Raw genomic sequence first — 22,136 nt, forward strand, 5'->3', positions numbered from 1 at the left:
GACTAATGAGGTAACAGAAGAATAAAATACAATGATTATGATAGAACTGAGCTCTGATTTTTAAGGACACAGTTTTAGATTACAACTTTTTAGATTTAACACAGAGAGAACAACTGTTGAAACATAGTCAGTTTTGAAGACAGGAGCATACTGAAACTTGAAGCCTCTTCTTCCCTTGAAAGAAAAAAAGCTCTTGGACACCTGCCGTTGACTTAATGGAAACATTTGGAATTGCTCCTCTTGGGCCCCTATGTGCTGTGGATTTCTGGGGCAGGACAAATTGGCTCAGGTGTAAAGGCTTTAAGCCAGTATTAACTTGTTAACCAAGAAGACTGACTTGGTCACATGGTCACACATGATCATTCTGACTTTGTTAAAAGAATGGAGATTTAAGTTCAAAGAATGGAGATTTAAGTTCAAAGAATGGAGATTTAAGTTTGTAGACCTTTCTATTTTTAGTTGCATTTCTCATTATAAAAAATGAGGTGGGGGGGCTGGGGTTGTGGCTCAGCGGTAGACCACTCACCTCGTATGTGCAAGACCCTGGGTTCAATCCACAGTGTCACTTAAGAATAAATAAGTAAAATAAAGGTACTGTTTCCAACTGCAACTAAAAAATAAATATTTTTTTTAAATGAAGTGGTAATTAATATAAAATATACATAAATATTTTGTATTTCTGTATATTATACTCAGTATGTTTGGAGACGTGAGCACAGTGAAATAGCAGGTTTCAGAAAAGGCGGAAATTCTATATGAAATGTGGATTTACTTAATAGTTAGCAATTTACCAGGAAAAAAAGATCTACCAGAAATTCCTTTGACATCTAAATGTTACATACAGCTGGTTAAGAAAACCTAAGTATCCAACTTGGAAATGTTTTTCAGGACTTTTGCTTTTATGATGATTAGGCCAGAAATGAGCTGACGACTACAACAATCTAGTGGCAGTTCATACTCTCCTACTACAGAACATTACCAAGTAAATCTAGGTTGTGAACACAAAGTTGGTCTTTTTGCAAGCCTTGATTTTCTTTTCTTTTTTTTTTAAAGAGTCTTATTTTTTAATATTTAATTATAGGTGGACACAATATCTTTTTATGTATTTATTTTTATGTGGTGCTGAGGATGGAACCCAGTGCCTCATGCATGCTAGGCAAGTGCTCTACCTCTGAGCCACAACCCCAGCCCCTTGATTTTCTTATCTGCATCAAAATCAATAACTTCTTTAACGGAGGGACCACAACGACTTGCCCAACTACATAAACTGTAAATGCCTTTTCTATTTCAGTGAGGACAGCGCGTGAAAGCACTGCTGCCTTTAGAAATCTCTCAGATTTACTAGGATCAGATTAACACTTCCACTGTTCTTACTATAGTAGTGAGGTTAATCTTGAAACAGAACAAAGTTACATGGAAACAGAGAAAGTTAGAGAGCTACCTGATGCTATACTCCTCCTGATTATAAGATTTAGTGTCCCAGACACTGGTTGTCTTGCACCAACCAGTGCAAGAAAGAGTTCAAATAATTCCTCAGGAAATTCTCTCATTTTGAGCTCACAGCAAAATCATAAGTGTTTGGAATGAATTCCAAGAACTATCCCTGAACCATTATAAGTAACATGGTGAGGTCCACATCCGTAGGCTTGAGAATCTTGTAGAAAGGGGAGCACAAATTTGTATAATCTTGCAGAAAGAAATTATACAAATTGGTGGTTTCTTTAATACCTAAAATTTCTGAAAAATTTCAATAGGGTATGAAATCAAGATGGTTCTCTTACTTTGGTCCTACATTCCGTAGATGCTCCAAATCCAAAGAGAAATCTCACGACGTCATTATGACCTTGTTGGGCAGCAAAGAAAAGGGCAGTTGTACCTGACTGGGAGAGAGACAGGCTGGCTTTGAAAGACATTTAGTTAAATTACATTTGATTTATACATTTACAAAGAATACAAAACATTATCCCTGCATGTAGACCTTCTAGCTTAGGAAGGGGCTGCCTTTAAACTCATTTATTTCATGGTCAGGGATGTGACAAGGTGAAAGAGAACTTTATTCCTGATGTAGTAGGGTGAATGGTGTTTCCCTGTAAGATGAGGTCCAAATTCCTAAAACTCACGAATATCACCTTATGTGGCAAAAGATGTTAAGGATTTTCAGAGGATGGACTCAACCTGGGTTATCTGTATTGGCCCTAAATTTAGTGATAAGTGTCCTAATAAGTGTGAAGCAGAAGCCTCATTTACAACAGTAAAAATGTGGCAGTAACTGAAGTGTCCATCGATGGGTGTACAAGCAAAACATGGTATATCCATACAATGAAATATCACTTAGCTTATAAAGGGAGGAAATTCTGACACATCCTACAATATGGATGAAACCTGAAGATGTACTAAGTGAGGTAGCCCTGTCACAACAGGAAAAATACAGTTGAATTCTACTGTGGTGTCCAAAGAAGTCAACTTCATAGAACCAGAAAGCAGGCTGATGGTTGCTAGGGGTGAAGGGGAGGGAAGAATAGGGAGTTATTGTTTAATGGGTTCAGACTTTCAGGTTTTACAAGTTGAAAAAAGTCAGAGATGGAAATAACTTGGTTTTCAATATGTTTTTTTGACACATTAATAAAAAAACCATAATGACAGCAGTTTGAGCCAATTTTGGAACTTACATACTATCAACCATTATGCATGAGAATGGAGCACTTCATAGACAACAGAATCTAGACTTCAGTCTGGAATGTGAATAAAGGTCTTAAATGTATGTACTTTACTAACTGAAACCCAGGGTCTCATACTAACGGCATTTGCAGTTTCTGTGTGTGCCAGTTATAATCAGCGATGACTGCCGGTTCTCTACAGTGATGGTCTTTCAGGACTATTTAGCTTCCAGTTTGCCACCCTAGAAAATTCTGTGTACCCACAGAGCCAAGCTAAGGAAACAATGACAGGTACTTTTTTCAGAAAACAAATATTTTGATTTTAAAATGGATTAATAATGGACCAAGGTATAAATCCACCATAAGAGTAAGTTCCAAAGCACCGCAAGGCTCTCTCATCCAGCTTCCAAATCAGGTGGGTGAGGTTGGGTCTCCCTTTGTTTTAGCAGTTCTATTGCCCCAGATTGGCATGGTTTCAGGATATTCAAGGGACTGCTGGAAACTTAAAGAGCATCATCATTTGAGTCATATGGTTTACATCCAAACTGAGTGTGCTTTGGTGAATCCTCATCTGTAAGACTAGTTGAGCCATTGAAACCAAACAGATTCAGATAAAACCATAAAACCATCCATGCTAGAAATCCAATACTTCTCTCCTCCTTGCTTTTCTCAGTTGTTCTAAACAGACTTTTGCACATGTTGGACCTGCTCTTTGGGATACGGTTTTTGAGTAAGCAGATCTGGACCACGTTGTTTTCTTTAGAGAAAATGTCTTTGCTTTGAAGTTATAATAAACAAGGACCATAAAACAGAAAGGAAAAATAAAAATGATGATGGTAATTTTAAACTATATTTCTAAATGGATCCAAAGAGTTTCATCCCGGAGGGAAACAAAGTGCTGATGTGAAAAATGACCTAAAACAATGATCTATTGTTATGGAAATCGTTCAGAAGAACCTGGTTGTGGGAAGATTAACTGAACTTGCTGTGGTCTCTTTACACTGCCCCTCTTAATAGGCCAGCCTTGCTGAACAAGGTCTATGGGGAACTAGATTCCAGGAACTGTCAGTCACACATTGTTCTTTCATGATCTACAGCCAAGGCCTCCAACACCCAGAAAGTGACAGGAAGGACTACTGGATGTACTTTGGAACTCTTGACATAGCCCATAGACCTGCCTGATTGTGTCCTAACTTGCTCCACTTAGGGGTGGTGGTCCAGACTGGAAGGATGGGTTACATTGGCTTTGTGAGGCTTTGGTTGATGAGTTATCCTTCTGAAACAACTGCAAGGCAGATCTTGGGATAACCCCCCATCAAGGAAAACCAAGTGCTCAGTCTGGTTTGGAGCTTGCCCGGGATGCCCACCTCAGGTCTGAGTCAGTGTGAACTGAGGGGTCAAATTCACTCTTAGATCTCCAGAGTACATATCTCCATAAAGGTGTTTTACCAGGTCTTAGGTCAGCTTAGTAATATATGGAGGCTCTTAGGACTGGAATCCCAAAGTATGTTAAAATATCTCAGCCTTCCTACTCATTTCTAGATTAGACCAAAAATGGATCCTCTGGCAAAACCAAACTCCGAAGCTTACCCTGAAGGAAGTGTGGGCACAGACTCACATTTTAGTTCAACATTCACCCACACGGCTTTTTTGGGGAAAGCTTATTTAATACATGGCCAGACAGAAAAGTCCTTTGAAGAGATGGTTTGGTGAGGATAATTGAGAGCAAGCAAGTTTCATTATGAATAGATTGGTGACTAAAAACACAATGACCTCTAGGAAAATCTATAAATGTTATAGCATCTATGCCAAGGGAAGAAGGAAGTACTGATTTATGCATGAGACAAAATGTGTTAATGTTTAAGAAGTGTGGTAGGAGATTTGGTTACTGCGTGCTTTGCATTTGATATGGTTTCAGCGTGTCCTCCAAAGTTTCATGCACTGAAAGCTTGTGCTCTAGAGTGGCAGTGTTGAGGCAGTGGGACCTGAAAGAGGTAGAGCCTAATGGAAAGCAATTAAGTCATTGGTGGGTAGAATCTGGAAACGATTAATGTTGGTCTCAGAGAGTGAGTGAGTCTTGTAAAAGTGGAGTGTTATAAAGCAAGGCCACCCCATGTGCTTTGTTTCTTCTGCATGCAGCCATTTCTATTTCCCATCTTCTTCCCCACCATGTTGTAATGCTGCCATGAGCAAAGGCTAAACCAATGGGCCACCCAATGTTGGACTTTCAACCTATAAAATAGCAAGCTAAATAAACCTCTTTTTTTTTTTTGTAAAGTACTCAGCTTCAGGTATTGTTAGAGCAACACAAAATAGATTCTTACCGTTACCTCAGACATGTCCAGTGACAGTCTGTTCCTCAACCTTATTTAAGGCACAACAAATTCTACAATGAACTTTAACGTAGTAGAAAAGCAATAAAGACTCTTGTCCTCTTTACCAATTCATTATTAGAATGACTTCAGATCTCTTGGCTTGGTCATCTTTATTCAAATGACCTACCTCTCTCTGGAGGTTGATATCTGCTCCTTGCAGAACCAGTTCCCTCACGCAGTCAATGTGGCCAGCGTAGGAGGCCACCATGAGGAGGGTGGTGCCATGCTGGATGAAGGAGAGACAGATGAACAGTTAGGCCCTCGTTATGTCAGAGAGAGGGATCCTGGAGAAGAGACCACAGAGATATCAGCTCTACCCAGAACAAATCCAAGTGCAAAATTTCCTGCAGTGATCAAAATGCCTCATGAATCATCCTATAACACAGTCTAGATGGGAAAAAGCAAAGTGACCAATGCTGAGGTTGGAATTTTCAATTTATGAATTTACTTACTTCTATTAATTTCAGAAACAGAGTCCAAGTGAACCCATAGTCATTGTATTTTAAGGCAGCAGTGATACAATCGCTCTCAATTTATGATTTACATTAAATCATTCCTGAGCGAAATTCAAAAACCAGTTAAAGGGTATCAGTTGGTTTTCTGAATTTAGAATTCTTTTTTTTTTAAAGAGAGAGAGAAATTTTAATATTTATTTTTAGTTCTCGGCGGACACAACATCTTTATTTGATGTGGTGCTGAGGATCGAACCCGGGCCGCACGCATGCCAGGCGAGCGCGATACCGCTTGAGCCACATCCCCAGCCCCTAGAATTCTTCTTAAATAGGCCAAACCCAACCCGAGGCCAGAGAGAAGGAGGGCAGTTCATATGGTTCAGACTCTGGAACACGGAGCCAGGTAGAAAAGGGTACGGAGTGGATATGATGGTGCGCACTCTCCTGCCCTGATCCCCAGTGGACCAACTGGAGCAAACACTTGGGCTGGTGGTAGACTGCATTTACCAAATTTGTGCAATAAATTTGTGTAATGGCACCCCCTGTTTGCAGGAAAACAATAAGGTTCCTTTGAAAGCATTTTGATTCAAGTTCTAAAATCATCTTCTCATCTGAGATGCTTTTTGTCCCCAGAGATGTGGAGAGGTCCTGCTGAGCACAGGAGAAATCATGGCCTCTAGTGGAGGAGGGAAAGGGCTCTCTAGATGGGACCTGCCAGTAAGCCTAGTATCTATTTTTATTTCCCCTTCTTACTTGACAGTTAATGTCTTTTTGTTTACGGATGGTGAAGAAATGATAGGAGGCTGGGTGGAGGCTTCAATGTCTCAGTTTTCTCAGTTTTGTAGAAAATCAACTCCCACATCCACAACAACCCATGTGTGCTCTAAATTATCTCATTTTTTTAAAAGTGAATTCTTTTACTCAACAGTCTTTTTTTCTTGAAACCTGCCGATTCTGCTTCCTGTGCCTTTTCAACCTTCTGGTGGCTGTCTTCCACTGTGTGCATGCAACTGTTTCCTTTCTGACTTTGCCTGTGTGTTTTTAAGATCATCACTATACACAGCACTTTTTGAAAGGGATAAAGCAAGCAAACACATAAGCAAGTAAGTCAACATTGTAAAGGGAACTGTATTGGTGAGATGCTGTCGTGCCTGCAGGGTGGAAAAGGGTGCTCTGGGCATGCAGATACCGTGTCCCTCCGTACACTGTCTCTGCAGTCCACATCCACTCGACCGCTGTTCAACAGCAGCTTCAGCAGGGCCAGGTTTCCTCTCCTTGCTGCCCAGAATGCAGCATTAGCAAGTGGAGTTTCCTTCTGCAAGAACAAAACCAACCAGAATCTTAAAATCAACATTAGTGAACATGACTATGCATCTAGATAATACCATTCAAAAGGGAGAATTTCCAGTTCTGTTATATCATTTGAAAGATGCTCCCTGGGCAAAAAAAAAAAAAAAAAAAAGATTGTAAAATACTTGGTTGTGGGATGTATGTTTTTGGTGCCAGACACATGAGCCACAAAGTTGTCTTCAGGGCACTGTTGTTGATAATTCAGCACTATTAATACCCCGGTTCCCACCAATGTCCTCACTTTCCTGCCTCTGTTGTGTCTTTGTTTACACAATTTCCTCTTCGCTTGAAATGAACTTTCCCCCATCCTTCAAGGCCAAGGCTCTGTTCAAATGCCATTTCCTCTCTGTAACATTGCAAGTCTCTTCCCTTCTCAGCAGAGCACAATTTCTCCCCATTCTGACATCTTTTGGGAGTTTATTGGTACTTTTTCTATGTTCTCAATGTTTTCTGACTCCAGTTATTTGAATAAACCCCTCACTTTCCTCTGTCTAATTTTCTGTGCTATAGCTGGAACATGCCAGAGGTTTCAGATGAGAACAAGGAAGCTTAGGAAAAATAATTTTTCTCCTATCAATGGTGCTTGTGTCCAGTTACCCTTATTTTACTTAATAATGGTCTCAAAGTGCAAGAATCATGATTCTGGCAATTTTATTACAGTATATTGTTATAATTGTCCTATTTTATCCTTAGTTTTATTGTTACTCTTTTGCTCTGCCAAATTGATAAATTAATCTGCCAGAGGCTTGTATGTTTAGAAAAACAGAATATTGATAGTGTTGGGGATATTTGTGGTTTCAGGCATCTACTAGGAGTCTTGAGAAGCATTCCCTATGGATAAAGGGGGACTACTGTATTATATAAAATAAAATAATTCATGATGTTAAAAAGAAAACGCCCATAATTTCAGCTATCAAGGAAGCTATCTAAAATGAAGGCACAGGGACAGCAGAGTGATGACAACATTTGTTGGTGTGAGGATTTCATTTCAGAAGTCCTTCAGCACCTGCCTAACCGCTGCTCTTGTGCATATCTGGATGAGAAGGGCAAGCTGGGGAGTGATAACCAGATTACAAACATACTTTGAATAGTTTCCTCCTGGCTCATTTGGGAGGGGGAAAAAGAAAAACACTTCAAATTCCAGGCTAACAATCTACCTTTCTGGGTAGGTATTTTTGCTGTACTAGATGGAGTTTTCAGGCCAAAATGCAACTGTGGCCTTGACCCTCAGAGCTTGCTGCCTTTGCACCAGGCTGAGTCTAACCTGGGATAGTTGTTAGTAACAGGGTGAAATAATAGCAAGGCAGGGCTGAACTGTATAATAAATAATGAAATATAACACAAGGCCCAAATGAAACCTGGGAGGGTGAATTGGAAAGAGAATTTAATATACACCATGGAACAGCTCTACTGACTTTTCCTAAAATGTGCAAACACGAGAGAGATAAATGGAAATTCATTTTCAGTGACGCTGTGGTTCTATTCTAGCCTCAAATATGCCTTTGATAGACCATCTCTGAACAGCCAATGTCTTCTGTCATGGGAAGCTCTCCAGCCAGGACTTTCTACTCTCTAGGATAGACTTGGGGATTCCATTCCTGTTGGACTGGGTATCTGGTTTCCCATAAAAGTCTAGAAACTGAGTTTTGTAAAAAAGCTGCAACTAGTTTGCTCTTCCTTAAGGGCTTGAATTATTGTGGTGGAGGGATGGCAGTGCAGTTGATTTGGGGAAAGAAGGAGATGTGTTCAAGTCCAGACTGCTTCTTAGGTCTGTGACCTTGGGCAAGTTACTTAACTTCTAGAGGCCCCAGTAAAATGCAGATAATAATAATATAGTACCTCTGTCATGTATTGTTCAGGGATTAAATGGGAAAAAACACATAAACCCACTTAGTGCCCACTCAAGAAATGGTAGTTATAAAGGCACAGTCCTCTTAGCTCTTTACAATCCTGGTGGAGGTGATGTGTTGACTTGGTCACTAGCATGTGGACTGGCCAGGGGCTAGGGCTAGAGGTATATATCAACTTTGATCTCTGTCCACACGGGCTTTATGGTATAACAGGAAAATAAGTCATGTCGGTGGGCATGGTAAGTTATTGTAGGCACCAAAGGAGAAAAGCAGTGGCTTGTGATAACAGCGCAAACCAGAGATGGTCAATTCTGAGAGGGCGCCAGGGATAGTTCCCAGCAGAACGAAGCCTTATGATGAGTTTCGAAAAGCTAGGTAGGGCCCTGGGTGCACAAAGGATATGGAGCATCCCGGGCACAGGGGGTAGGGAGGCACAGACACTGAGGCTTGCCCCAGCTTCCTGGGGACTGCCACATACTCAGCAGGGATGGAGTGAAGGGTGTGAGGGAGAGAGGGCACAACTGGATAGCAGGATCAGAGTAGGGCAGATTTTGGAGGTTCTGTGGTACCATACCACTGAAGTTGGACTTTATCCTGGTGGGCCTTGGGGAGTCAAGGAAACATCTGTGAGAGATACCATCAGTTTTGTGTTTCAGAAAGGTCTCCCTGACTCAGGGACGAGGACTTAGGTTTGGAGCCAGACTGACATTGGTGTCTGCAGAGTTAGGAGACAACTGCATTAGATGTGTCAAACAATATAAGGCCCAAACAAGGCAATGACGATGGGAATGGGAGGGTGAGGCAGACTGGGGACATTTTAAAGAGCTCAATGGAATGGTCTTGGTCTGCGAAGGTGTGTGCATGAAAAGAGGGATGAGGAGAGTGAACTGACTCCCAGGTTTCTGGTTTCAGTGCCAGGCTGATTATGGTGCCACGAAGGTCAGAAATGCCATTGGAGGGATTTCGGAAAAAGTGATGGGCTTGGCTTTGAATGTGCTGACTTCCAAGTTCCTCTGGGGGAATGTCTAACAAAGAAATGGGCATGTGGTCCCATGGCACTGTGGCCACACATTTACTAGGGTCAAGAATCTTGGGCTGATGCTCATGAAGTGCTTACTCGGTACCACGAGGTACATCTTCTGCAGACTGCCTCATTTAATCCTCACCATAGCTCAGGGAAGTGGGTACTATTACTATCCCATTTTACAGGTGAGGTAGGTGAGAAATAACGAGTCAGGCCTCAGTGTGCCAGGCAGTCTGCTGCTTGAGGCTGCCTTGTTAATCATCACCCTGTGCTGCCTCCAGAGAATTCTTCTGTAGAAAGCAAATGACCTCTGATGACCTCCTTCCTGTCCTCCATTCCAAGATCCTTTCCTGCCAAGATGGAAAGTCCCTCAACTTTCCTTCTCTTTTGGGGTCTACACAAATCATGTTCCCTGGATAACTTCCCAGTCTTCTCTGGATATAATATGCACACAATTATAAATGGTGTAAAAAGGGACAGGGGCAAGTCCTTTACTCTTTAAAAGAGAAGATGTGTCCCCACTATGCCCGTCAATCTTGGACTTGCCAACTTCCACACATCTCTTTTCTTTTTCTAGAGATTTGACTGTTCTCGATATGGGTGATTTTAACCAGTCTCTATACTTGGTCTTGAGTTCTGAGTTTGGGGATGCTAGACTTATATGGGCCTACCTCTAAGGCAGAATGTCCAGGGCAGAGCACTTACTTTTTCTCTTCAGTTTCCTGTTGTTCAAGTATAATAATACTTGCAACTCTGGGTTTAGGCTTAATGTTTATTAAGCATTTAAAAAATTTCAAATACTTATCACAGAGTGGGACAATGGATTAGACTAGCCAATGACATCTCAAAAATATCCTGCACAGTACTTCTGCATCCAATGTCACATTCTTATTTTATACAACCTCTAATATCTCAGAAATCCATTTATTTAATAAAGCTGATATTCTCTTGATTAAATTAATGAGTGTGTAATTTAAGCCCACATAACTCTAAACCCTTTTTAAAACAAATAGCTTAATCTCTATCCTCACTTAGCTTTTAAACAGAATTCCGGTTCTGCTTTACTTTCTTAGCAATGCCTTCCATACAAGTAACATTTCCCCATAATTCCCAATAAATTTCTATAAAAAATAAATTAAAAAATAAAAAGTTGACACAGGTAAAATGTTTAGCACTTTTCAAAGCATTTTGATTCTTTTGCTCTTTACATTAAGGCCAGTGGGCCTTCCTCAGGTTTGCTGGTTGAAAATTATGAGTAATGGCCACATCAACAAAGGCTGAGATCCTGCTCTAGGTCAGGCAGTGTGCTAAGCTTTTAACTGTTTTAACTCACTTATTTCCCCAAATGGCTCCATGAGCTGGTAGTATAAATAATTCCCATTTCATGATGAGAAAACTGAAGCACAGAATAAATTATTCAGGGCCACACAGTGAGGAAGTAACATAGCCAGGATTTGAACCCAAGTCTGTTTGGGTGCAGAGTCTGAAAGCTTGCTTCATACATCCTGAAGAGTTGAGTATAAAGCTCCGAATCCGTCAAATGTTCTTCTTTCTCTGCACACCTCTCCCCCATCACCCAGCCTTTACTGCCAGGATTTTGGCTAACGTGTTGCTCATGACACATTACCAGAAGTTAAGTAAGGGAAGGAAGGGAGGCAGAAACACAGAAGGGAGACTGATTTATACAGAACTGCAACTCCAGTGAAAAGCCAAGTGGGGGGTACACATTTTCTAAGTATCGTTTTAAAAAAGGGTTTAGAGTAATGTGGGCTTCAACTGCACACTTAGTGATTTAATCAAGAGATTATCAAGTATATTAAATAAATGGATTTCTGGGATATTAGAGGTTACATAAAATAAGTATGTAATAATAAATTGAGAAGCTGTGTGCAGAAGGATGTTTTTGAGATGTCACTGGCTAAGAATATCCATTGTCCCACTCTGAGCTAAGTATTTGAAAATTTTTTAATGCTTAATAAACATTAAACCTAAACCCAGAATTGTCAGTGTTATTCAGTTCCCCATTTTTCAAGTATAATAATATTATTACACTTGAACAATAGGGAACTGAAGAGAAGTAAGTGCTCTGCTCTGGGCATTCTGCCTTGGAGGTAGGCCCATGTAAGTCGAGCATCTCCAGACTTAGAACTCAAGACCAAGTATAAAGTCTGGTAAAACAAATTAAAAAAATTTTTAAAAAATCATATATATAAATCATATAAATCTCTAGAGAAAGAAAGAAGATTAGCTGTTGTCTAAAGCTGGGAGGTTTGGAGTAATGGTGATGGCTAATGGGCATGAGTTTTCCCTTGGGTGTGATTAAAATGTTCTAAAATCAATTGTGCTGACGGTTGCACAACTCTGAATTTACTACAAATCACTGAAATGAATACTTTAAATGGATAAATTAGTATGTGATTTATCAAAGCTGTTAAAAAAAGAATATGCTTTTGTTGGGGATGCGGCTCAATGGTGGAGAGGTTGCCTAGCACGCTGTAGGTCCCGGGTTCAATCCTCCGTAACCACCCCCCAAAAAAGAGGTATTTATACACACACACACACACAGAGACACACACACACACACACACACACACACAAAGAATATGGTTTTTAAAATTTATTTTCCTATGGCTCATCTAAATGATTTAAACTGATGAAGTGGAGTTGATTATAATTTACACACTCTCAGGACAGGGATGAAGGATACAGTTTTGTATACTTGCAGCTCAGGCATGACACCAGGCAGTGAGATGTTTTACTTTCTTGGCTAACAGAAGCTCAAGAAAGACATATATATATATATATATATATATATATATATATATTAATCTGGCAATGGACCTCGCCTCTTATGGTAACTCCCTTCCTCCCTAACTGTGTTAGGCTTTTGGCACCTTCAGCCCTGAAGAACAACTTCAGTCTGAGCAGTTAAAATACTTGTTATAAAGTTGAGAGTCAATACACTGAAATCCATGAACTTTATTACACAAAAAAGCTCAGATTTGCACTCTGAGTTTGTGTTTCGTTAAACAAATAAATTTGAACACACAGGTACCCATTTCCTCAACTGGAATAAATCAGGAGTTGCTGACTGTGAAAGGAAGATTACTGGAGGAAAACTGATACCAGGGAGAAGAGACTGCTAAGAGGACCAGGGATGAAGCTCAGTTAAAGCACTGGCATACAACCAAAGAAAAGGTGATTGCTCACAGGTGCAGTGGTGCATGCCTGCAATCCAAGCGGCTTTGGAAGCTGAGGTAAGAGGGTTGCAAGTTCATAGTCAGCCTTAGCAACTTAGCAAGGCCCTAAGCAACTTAGTGACACCCTGTTTCTAAATAAAAAAATAAAAAGGACTGGGGATGTGGCCCAGTGGTAAAATGCACCTGAGTTCAATCCCTAGTACCAAGAAAAGTAGATACACAGGGTCTCCCGGGGTTCAGATGCAAATTGCTTCTGAATCAAGAGGAAACTAAATAATGCTGTTTATTCCCCCACAGACTCATCCAACAATGCTGGGCCATTTTACAGATAGGCTTTGGAGATTCAGAACCTGGAGCTTAGAAGACTTTTATGGGGGGTGGCTACAAAAATAAAAAAGTTAACCCATGGCTCCCAAATAAAAGTAGATAAACATGCAATTAAATAGCTATAAAATATAACATCTTGTTAACTTTATTAATAGCTAAATTTAGTATTCATTAAATATTTAAAAAATTTTTTTTAGTTGTAGTTGGACACAATACCTTTATTTTATTTATTTATTCTTATGTGGTACTGAGGATCCAACTGAGTGCTTTGCACGTGCTAGGGGAGTGCTCTACCTCTGAGCCACAACCCCAGCCCTAGTATTCATTAAATATTGATGACACATGAAAATAATTTGTAGGTTTGATTTTTCTCACTACACAAGAGCTACTGACCATAGATGACAATTGCAGAAAAGTCATGGTCTAAAGGTAAATTCATAGCTAAACAGTTTAATAAGAAATATTATGAAATTCCCTTCAAAATTTTTATAATAAAAGTCTCTATATATTGTGCTCTGTGGATGCATTTTAATGTGTGATATGTTTGAGAGTGGCCAAGAGAGTGCTAAATTGTAGACTGGCCAGAGACTTGGGTCCCTTCCCCTGCAAACCCTCCCTCTGTGTCTCTGGAACTCCACTCCATGGTAAATCAGCTCCTCTTCCTCCTCCACCTAGCACAGGGTGTCCCTCTCTCTGCCTCAACTTTCCCAGCACCCCCTCCTGGTGGAAACGGGGCCCTCTCCCACACCAGCACTGGAGTGGGAAACAGGCCTACCTGGCTTCCAGACCACTGCGGTCCATTCAAGTGTATAAATCTCTGCTCCTTCAAAAGTCAGGCCATCCCACCTCTGAGCCTTTACTCCACCTCACCTGGTAGTTGTCACATAATCACTTTTCTTTATTCACTGAACAGTATGGTGTGAAGCTGGGCACCTGCCTTTCTTCACCCCAAATCCCGATCTCATCCTGGCCTTCCCTTTGCAAGACACTGATGTTCACCTTCATTTGCTTTCCTTTTATCCCAATGGGAGAGGTCCCCACCTTCCCAGCCCATCCCTCCAGCTAAGGGACCCCTGCTGGGCTGCTGCGCCCCTGCCCCCGGAATTCAGTCACTCAGCCCAATATTCCCTCTACTCCAAGCCGTCTAGCACACCCTGTCATCACTTTAAAATGCTTTTTCATTGAGAGATAACTCACATAGCACCCAATTCATCTTTTCAAAGCATACAATCTGGTGGATTTGGGTATATTCATGAGGCTGTGCAAACATCAGCACTATCTAGTCTAGAGTATTTCATCACCCCCCCCCCAAAAGAAACCTCACACCCATTAGCAATCATTTCCCATCTCCTCCTCTCCTCCAGTCCCTGACAACCACTAACCTATTTTCTGTCTGTATGGATTTGCCTATTTTGGACATTTCATATAAATGGAATCATACAGTCTGTGCTCTTCCTTCACTCTACATACTGTTTTCAGGGTTCATCTATGTTGTAGCGTGTATTTGTGCTTCATCCTTTTCATGGCTGAAGGATATTTCATGGTATGGATATACCTTGTTTGTGTCCCTTCCAAATTTATATGTTGAAGCTCTAACTGTCAGCGTCTTGAGGGCATGATCCCTGCCCCAGTCAGTCCAGAAGGCAGAGCATCAAACCCAACAGCATTACTCTCCACCCTTAAGATCTAATGGCATTTGCCACGCTAGGTTTTACACCTGCTTGGAACCCATCACCCCTTTCTTCCTCCCAGTTCTCCGTTTTGGAGATGTCTGTCTCAACATTATATTTTGTAAGCACATAACTCGTTTGCTTTCACAAGCTCACAGCTGGAGGAAAATCTGCCTCAAGATGAATCAATCATACCTCAAGTGTCACCTCGAGTGTCACCCATATCTGATTGATATGAAATTTAGATGACACTTCAACTTTACAGTTGATGTTGGAACAAATAAAGGCTTTTTATTTTGCATAAAATGCAATATATTTTGCATGCAAAAAGAACATAGATAGCCAAGACATGGAATCAGCCTAGGTGCCCAACAACAGATGAATGGATAAAGAAAATATAGTATATATACACAATGCAGTATTATTCAGACATAGAGAGTAAAATTATGCCATTTTTCAGGAAAAATGGATGAAAGTGGAGAACATCGTGTTAAGTGAAATAAGGCAGATGGAGAAAGTATTACATATTTTCTCTCATATGTGAAAACCAGAAAGAAAAAAAGCACAGAAAGTAAAAGAGGGTTAAGGAGGGTGAGAGAGGGAAGGGCTCAAGGACATAGAAGGGAGGATGGACATGATCAAAGCATGAAACGTCTGTGCCTGGAAATGTCATAGTGAAACGCATTAATTTATACAATTAATTATAATAAATAAATATAGCTCAGAGGAAAAAACTACAGGAACATTTATTGGAGACAATTTATTGGACAATCTTGGAGGCCAGGAAATGTTATAGATTGAATGTTTATGTCCTCCTCCTGAGATAGGGACTTAAAATAAAGAGAGAATACTGAATCTTAAAGGAAATACCCACAAGCCATTGAGATGCAGAGAGCACAGTTGTATATCTTAGGCAACATGCCTTTGGCTCATACCCTTGTAAAATGAGGGAAATACCCAAGCACAGGGAAAACTGGCATGAAATTGTGCAGATCCACTCTGGCTCTGCCTTCAGTCTGGCCCCTGAAACAGTCCTTTTATAAATATTGGACCCCCCAGCCCAAGGCAGGACTGCTTCTCATTCTCAAAATAGCCCACATTCTCCCTTGAATGTGTATCTACTTTCCTAAATAAACCTCTGTCTATGTCTTTGTTTGGCTCATGCTGAAATTCAAGTATGCCAGGAACCCAGTTGGTCCTGAGGTGAGTTCCCCTCTTCCTCTGGGAACTCCTCAGATCCTTTTCTAGAGACATCTGTTCTCTTGTGTCATTACTAAATTTGTACATTAAAGTCCTGATCCCCAATGTGATGGCATTAGGGTCTTTGGGAGTTGATGATGTTTTGATGAGGTCCCATGGGTGGAGCCCCCCGATGGAATTAGTGCCCTTACAAGAAGAGAAAGAGACACCTAAATTTTGTCTCTTAATCGTGTTAAGAAACACGGAGCAGGTAGTAATCTGCAAGACAGCAAAAGGTCTGTACCAGACACCAAATCTGCAGGAAACTTGATCTTGGACTTTCCAGCCTATAGCATCAAGGGAAATATTTGTGATTTAAGTCCACCAATCTACCTGATTTGCAATACATAATATATCACCAGTTGATGGACATTCAAATTATTTCCACTTTTGATTCATAACCATTAATATGGTTATGAATATGCGTACAAGTTTTTGTGTGAACATATGTTTTTATTTTTTCCTGTGTATATAACTAGCAGTGGAATTGCTGGGTCATTTGTAACTTGTTTTAAACTTCTGAAGACAGATCGACTTTTTTTTTTTTTCTTTGAATGACTGCAACATTTTACATTCCTACCAGTAATGTATGAGGGTTCCGATTTCTCCCCATCCTTGCCAGTACTTGTCATTGTCTGTTTTGCTGATTAGTCATCCTAGTGGGGGTAAAGTAGTTTCCTATCATGGTTTTGATTTGCATCTCACTGATGGCTAATGATGTTGCGCATTGTTTTAGATGCTTATTGGCCATCTATCTGTACATCTTCTTGAGAGAAATGTCTATTCATATCCTTGCCCATTTCCAAATTATCTTTTTATTGTAGAGTTGTCAATCAGCATTTAAAGATGTTCAAGTTTCTACTGCTGTAAAGCCAATAAACCCTTGGTCAATTCTGGTTCCCCACTGTAACCAATACTTTAAAACAAAGTAAAATAAAAATTCCATTTCTTGCACAATGTCTTGAAAATGTTCCCTACACTTGAGGTTTCCACCCATTCTCTTTTCAAGCTGTTGCAATCTGGATCCTGAAACTAGCATTTTTGAAACTGTTCTTGGCAAGGTCATGGGTGGCTGTTCTGTTACTTTTGCACTCTTAGCTTGAGTTCACTGTGGCCTTGAACACTAAAATCTTCTTCATCTTTATTTAAAGACTAAAGATACTTGGTTTAAGTGACAGTGTGCTTCTGATTTTTCTCATTCATCTCTGGCTGCTGTTTCTCACTGGGTTTCTCTTACTCTGCTCATTCTTAAATTTTGATCTTCAAGATTTTTGTCTTCATTACCAGGTAATCACTTCATTCCCATGAGCTCAATTACCTCTTAATGCTGCTGACTCTGAAATCTCATCTCCATCTGCTGCCTAGATTTTTTTCCCGAGTTCCCGGTCAGCTAATCAACACAGCTGCTTGGATTCCCATCTATCCTCAAACTTTGTTCCAAACCAAAAGTTTCATGCTTTAAACCTCTCCTGCCTTCTCTATTCAGCAAATAAGATCAATTACTGAATTAAATAAATTTTGATTCATTCACCTCTGTCTCCTTCTATCCTCACTGCCTATTATGTCCTGATCCAGTACCATTTCTTGAGATGACCACAGCGTCCTCCTGATTGGCCTCCCAGTGCCATGCTCTTCTCTGCTGTAGCCAGTGATCTTTCTAACATGCTAATGTTGCCATGTCATTCCTGGGCTTCCATGAGCTATTGTTAGAGATAGGACTACATTGGCTTCAGAGTCAGACACTCCAGTTTCAGACTCAACACAATGAATTTTACAGCTGCAAGATCTTGGGAGAGTTATTTCACTTTTCTATACCTTAATCTCCTTGTTTTTAAAAACAGTTGGCCTTCCCCAAAACTGGTTCAGCCTGGTATATTTTAAATGCTCAATCCATGTTAACTTTAATATTTTTATTAAAACCTTATTTAAAAGGTTTGTCTCCATGCAAACCATTTAATTCCACTCTCAGCCTCAAATGTGGGAATAAATAGGATGATTTTAATAAACTCTTCTAAGACAAGACTCTTTTGGAACAAAGCTTGGTCATCAATTGCAGCTCCTCTCAGTGCTGGACATTAGGCTGCAGTGTCCAGAAAAAGTATTCTGAGGAGGAGACAGCAGCGAGAGCTGGAGGACGCAGAGGTTCGGATTCAGAGAATCCTGCAGCTGCAGGAAAGCGCTGGCCGCCTGCTTCTTCCCCGCCTCCACCCGCGACCTGTTACCCCGGGGACAGTCACCACCGCCCAGCTCACCTGACCTGCAACCATAAGTGCAGAAAGCCTTTCCAGCAAAGCAGACAAGCAAACCACAAACCCACAGGAGGAGCCTCAGCCGCACCTCTTTCTTCCTCGCCTGGCGGACAGCCAGGGGCGAGGGGCAGCGCCCCACCCCACCTGCGGGCCGAGCGGCGGCGGCTCTGGAGGGCACGGGGTGTTGGCTCCGCCTCGGTGGGGTCGGCCGCTGGGTCGGAGCTCCCCCTCCCGGAGCCCGCGTCGCTCACCTTGAAGGACATCTTGCACATGTCCGCGACCGGCAAGAGCCCGAGCGCTGGGGCGCCGGGATCTCCCCGTCCTTCCCCTCTCCCTCCGCGATCCGCAGAGGGGCGGCCCCCACGGCGCCGCACGCTCCCGCCGCCGGGCCGGACTGCCGCGGCCGCACACTGAGCCGCCCCGGCAGGCGGGTGCTCGGGCCGCGGAGGGCGGGGAGGCAGCGCGCTTGGCCGCCTGTCCTGGGCCCTGCGATGCGCTCCGCTCGCGCGCGCGCGCGCACTGCGCACAGGATGCCGCGTTGCACACTCCACGCTGCGCGTGCACACACGGCCGCATATTCCAAACTCAGAGGGCACTGTGCATACTTTCCGCACTCTGGACACACGACACCCTCACACTCATGTTCATACACCCACACTTACACACACACCGCATACTCTCCCAACTCCACACACTGTGCAGTCCCCATGTTCCACACACCTAGGGTCACACACGACTCCATACTCACGTTCACACACCCACATTCCTTACACATCCACACCCTATTCATAAGGGCAAACTCTGCACACACCCAAGTTCCACACATAAAGCTCTCCACACTCAGGTTTACACACTCATACACATCTGCAGTCTGACACACACGAGCCCAATACTTTCCAAACTCCACGTACATTGTGCACACTCTGCGTATCCCACACAGACGGTTTCACACACACAACATTCTCCACATCACATTGCACATATACAGTCCTTTCACAATCTCTCTCTCTCTCTCTCTCTCTCTCTCTCTCACACACACACACACACACACACAGGAAAAGAGCCTCCTGATGCTTTGATCTTCATTAAAATACAAATGTTATAATGATGTAAATGAAGCACGAGAAAAAAAATTCACTTGTCATCCCACCGCTATTTCAAATAGTTATTTTCATTTTAATTTTTGTCTTTCTCAGTGTTTTCTCTTTTCTAAATTTCTAAGAAGCTGAATTTATTTATTTATTTATTTATTTATTTATTTATTTATTTATTTATTCCTTGTGGGGAAGAGACCTGGGAAACAAGTCTGGTTTTGTTTTTGAAACACCATTTTGCTATGTTGCTCAGGCTGCTCTGGAACTCCTGGGCTCAAGCAATCCTCCTGTTGCAGTCTCCCCAGCAGCTGGGATTATAGGAGCATATCACCAGGGAATAAGCCTTCAATATTTCAATGTCATTTTGGAGTACTGAAGGGTGGTTCATTTCCTAAGCCATACCGTTGGCTGCTCAGGGTTGGTTTACAGGAATTAACAATGGGAGGGTCATGTATGTTTTGCTCAAAAATTTAAGTATAGAAGGCAATAATAAGCCTTTTAAGAAAACTCAAATGCTAAGGTGAAAAAGTGAATGTCTTTTTTTTTCTTTTTTTTTTTATTGGTTGTTCACAACCTTACAAAGCTCTTGACATATCATATTTCATACATTAGATTGAAGTGGGTTATGAACCCCCAATTTTACCCCAAATGCAGATTGCAGAATCACGTCGGTTACACATCCACAATTTTACATAATGCCATATTAGTAATTGTTGTGTTCTGCTACCTTTCCTATCCCCTACTATTCCCCCTCCCCTCCCCTCCCATCTTCTCTCTCTACCCCATCTACTGTAATTCATTTCTCTCCTTGTTTATTTTCCCATTCCCCTCACAACCTCTTATATGTAATTTTGTATAGCAATGAGGGTCTCCCTTCATTTCCATGCAATTTCCCTTTTCTCTCCCTTTCCCTCCCATCTCATGTCTCTGTTTAATGTTAATCTTTTCTTCCTGCTCTTCCTCCCTGCTCTGTTCATAGTTGCTCTCATTATATCAAAGAAGACATTTGGTATTTGTTTTTTAGGGATTGGCTAGCTTCACTAAGCATAATCTGCTCTAGTGCCATCCATTTCCCTGCAAATTCTATGATTTTGTCATTTTTTATTGCTGCATAGTACTCCATTGTGTATAGATGCCACATTTTTTTTATCCACTCATCTATTGAAGGGCATCTGGGTTGGTTCCACAGTCTAGCTATTGTGAATTGTGCTGCTATGAACATCGATGTGGCAGTATCCCTGTAGCATGCTTTTTTAAGGTCTTCAGGGAATAGTCCGAGAAGGGCAATAACAGGGTCAAATGGTGGTTCCATTCCCAGCTTTCCCAGGAATCTCCATACTGCTTTCCAAATTGGCCGCACCAATTTGCAGTCCCACCAGCAATGTACAAGTGTACCCTTTTCTCCACATCCTCGCCAGCACTTGTTGTTGTTTGACTTCATAGTGGCTGCCAATCTTACTGGAGTGAGATGGTATCTTAGGGTGGTTTTGATTTGCATTTCTCTGACTGCTAGAGATGGTGAGCATTTTTTCATGTAAAAAGTGAATGTCTTATCTCCTCAAGCAATATGAATCCACTTAGTTATTATCTCACTCACCTGTTTATGCCTCCTGCTTCCTAACTGAATTTGGAAGAAGTATTTAACATAAAAGTTAAAAAAATACTCATGAAAATTGAAAGAGAAAGGAATGGGAGGGGTAGGAAGAAGAGAGGGAAAGAGGAAATACTGGAGAATGATATTGGCCAAATAATATTGTTATGTGTGCATATGCCAAATATATAACAACAGATTCTACCATCATGTACAACTATAATGCATCAATAAAATATGTAAATTTAAAAATACTTATGAAGATAAAAAGTTTTAAAACTATGACAAATAAAACTTAATAATGAAAATGTGATGTTTATCCCCTAAATCGTATTTCTTTGTGTTTAAAGCAATTTTAAAATAAAAACATCCTGAAATTTTGTAGGAAAGTTCAAGTTTTAAGTCAAGAAAGACTCAAAACTTTTCCCTTGGGTATCTATAGACAAGACAATTTTTTAAGTTGCCATAAAATAATGTTACGTAAGACCAAGTATCAGAGGTTTTACTTTAGTAGTTTTGATAAACAAAAGGAAGAAGGGAAATAACTAATATTTTGAATGTTTTCTAGGTATCAGCTTTATTTTTTTATGAAAATCCTACAAGGTGAGTATTATACCCATTCCACAGATAAAAAGACTAAGATTCTGAGAGATGGAGTAATTTACTAATGACACATGAACCTAGACTTTTAATTAATTCTATCTGACTTCAAAGCCCTTTTCCTTTCTACTACCACATTTGCTGCTCAGAGTTGTTTTTGGCAGAGTCTCTGGCCAGGGTGCTGATAGGATTCTTGTCAGTCTCTGGAAAGACTGTGCCTAATCCACAGGCCCACACAACTGGCTGATGGGATTCTTGCCAGTCTCCAGGTGCCCAATACACCATCCCACAAACCCGGCTAAGCCTATCTAAATCAAAGCAGCCCCCGAACAGAACAAAACCTTCTTGGTCACAACTAGGCCACTCTTTCTAAAATGGCTCACTCTTCCAAAATTTAACTGTGACCACTGGGCCTAACAGGAAAGGAAATTTAAATGATCTACTTTCCATATCCAAAT

The 22,136-nt window shown here is 41.1% G+C and overlaps 1 protein-coding gene across 4 annotated transcripts in view; it reads right to left on the reverse strand.

Annotated features, from left to right (window-relative positions):
- The window catches only part of ANKRD29 (ankyrin repeat domain 29), a 45,097-nt gene extending 25,995 nt beyond the window's left edge, over positions 1-19,102 (reverse strand). For 3 of the 4 annotated variants that reach the window (XR_014018274.1, XM_081262932.1, XM_081262930.1), the window contains exons 1-4: positions 18,645-19,102; positions 6,674-6,799; positions 5,160-5,258; positions 1,782-1,880 (exon numbers count right to left, since the gene is read on the reverse strand). Coding sequence is in view for 3 of the 4 variants with exons in the window: in XM_081262932.1 (XP_081119058.1) it covers positions 1,782-1,880; positions 5,160-5,258; positions 6,674-6,799; positions 18,645-18,665 (345 nt within the window). In the remaining variant the exon portion in view is untranslated. The remainder of the gene's footprint in view (positions 1-1,781; positions 1,881-5,159; positions 5,259-6,673; positions 6,800-18,644) is intronic. The other variant, XM_081262931.1, reaches the window with a different exon arrangement.
- Positions 19,103-22,136: the final 3,034 nt, after the last annotated feature.

Source organism: Spermophilus citellus (genome assembly GCF_964194105.1).
Source record: "Spermophilus citellus genome assembly, chromosome: 12".
Lineage (NCBI taxonomy): Eukaryota > Metazoa > Chordata > Mammalia > Rodentia > Sciuridae > Spermophilus > Spermophilus citellus.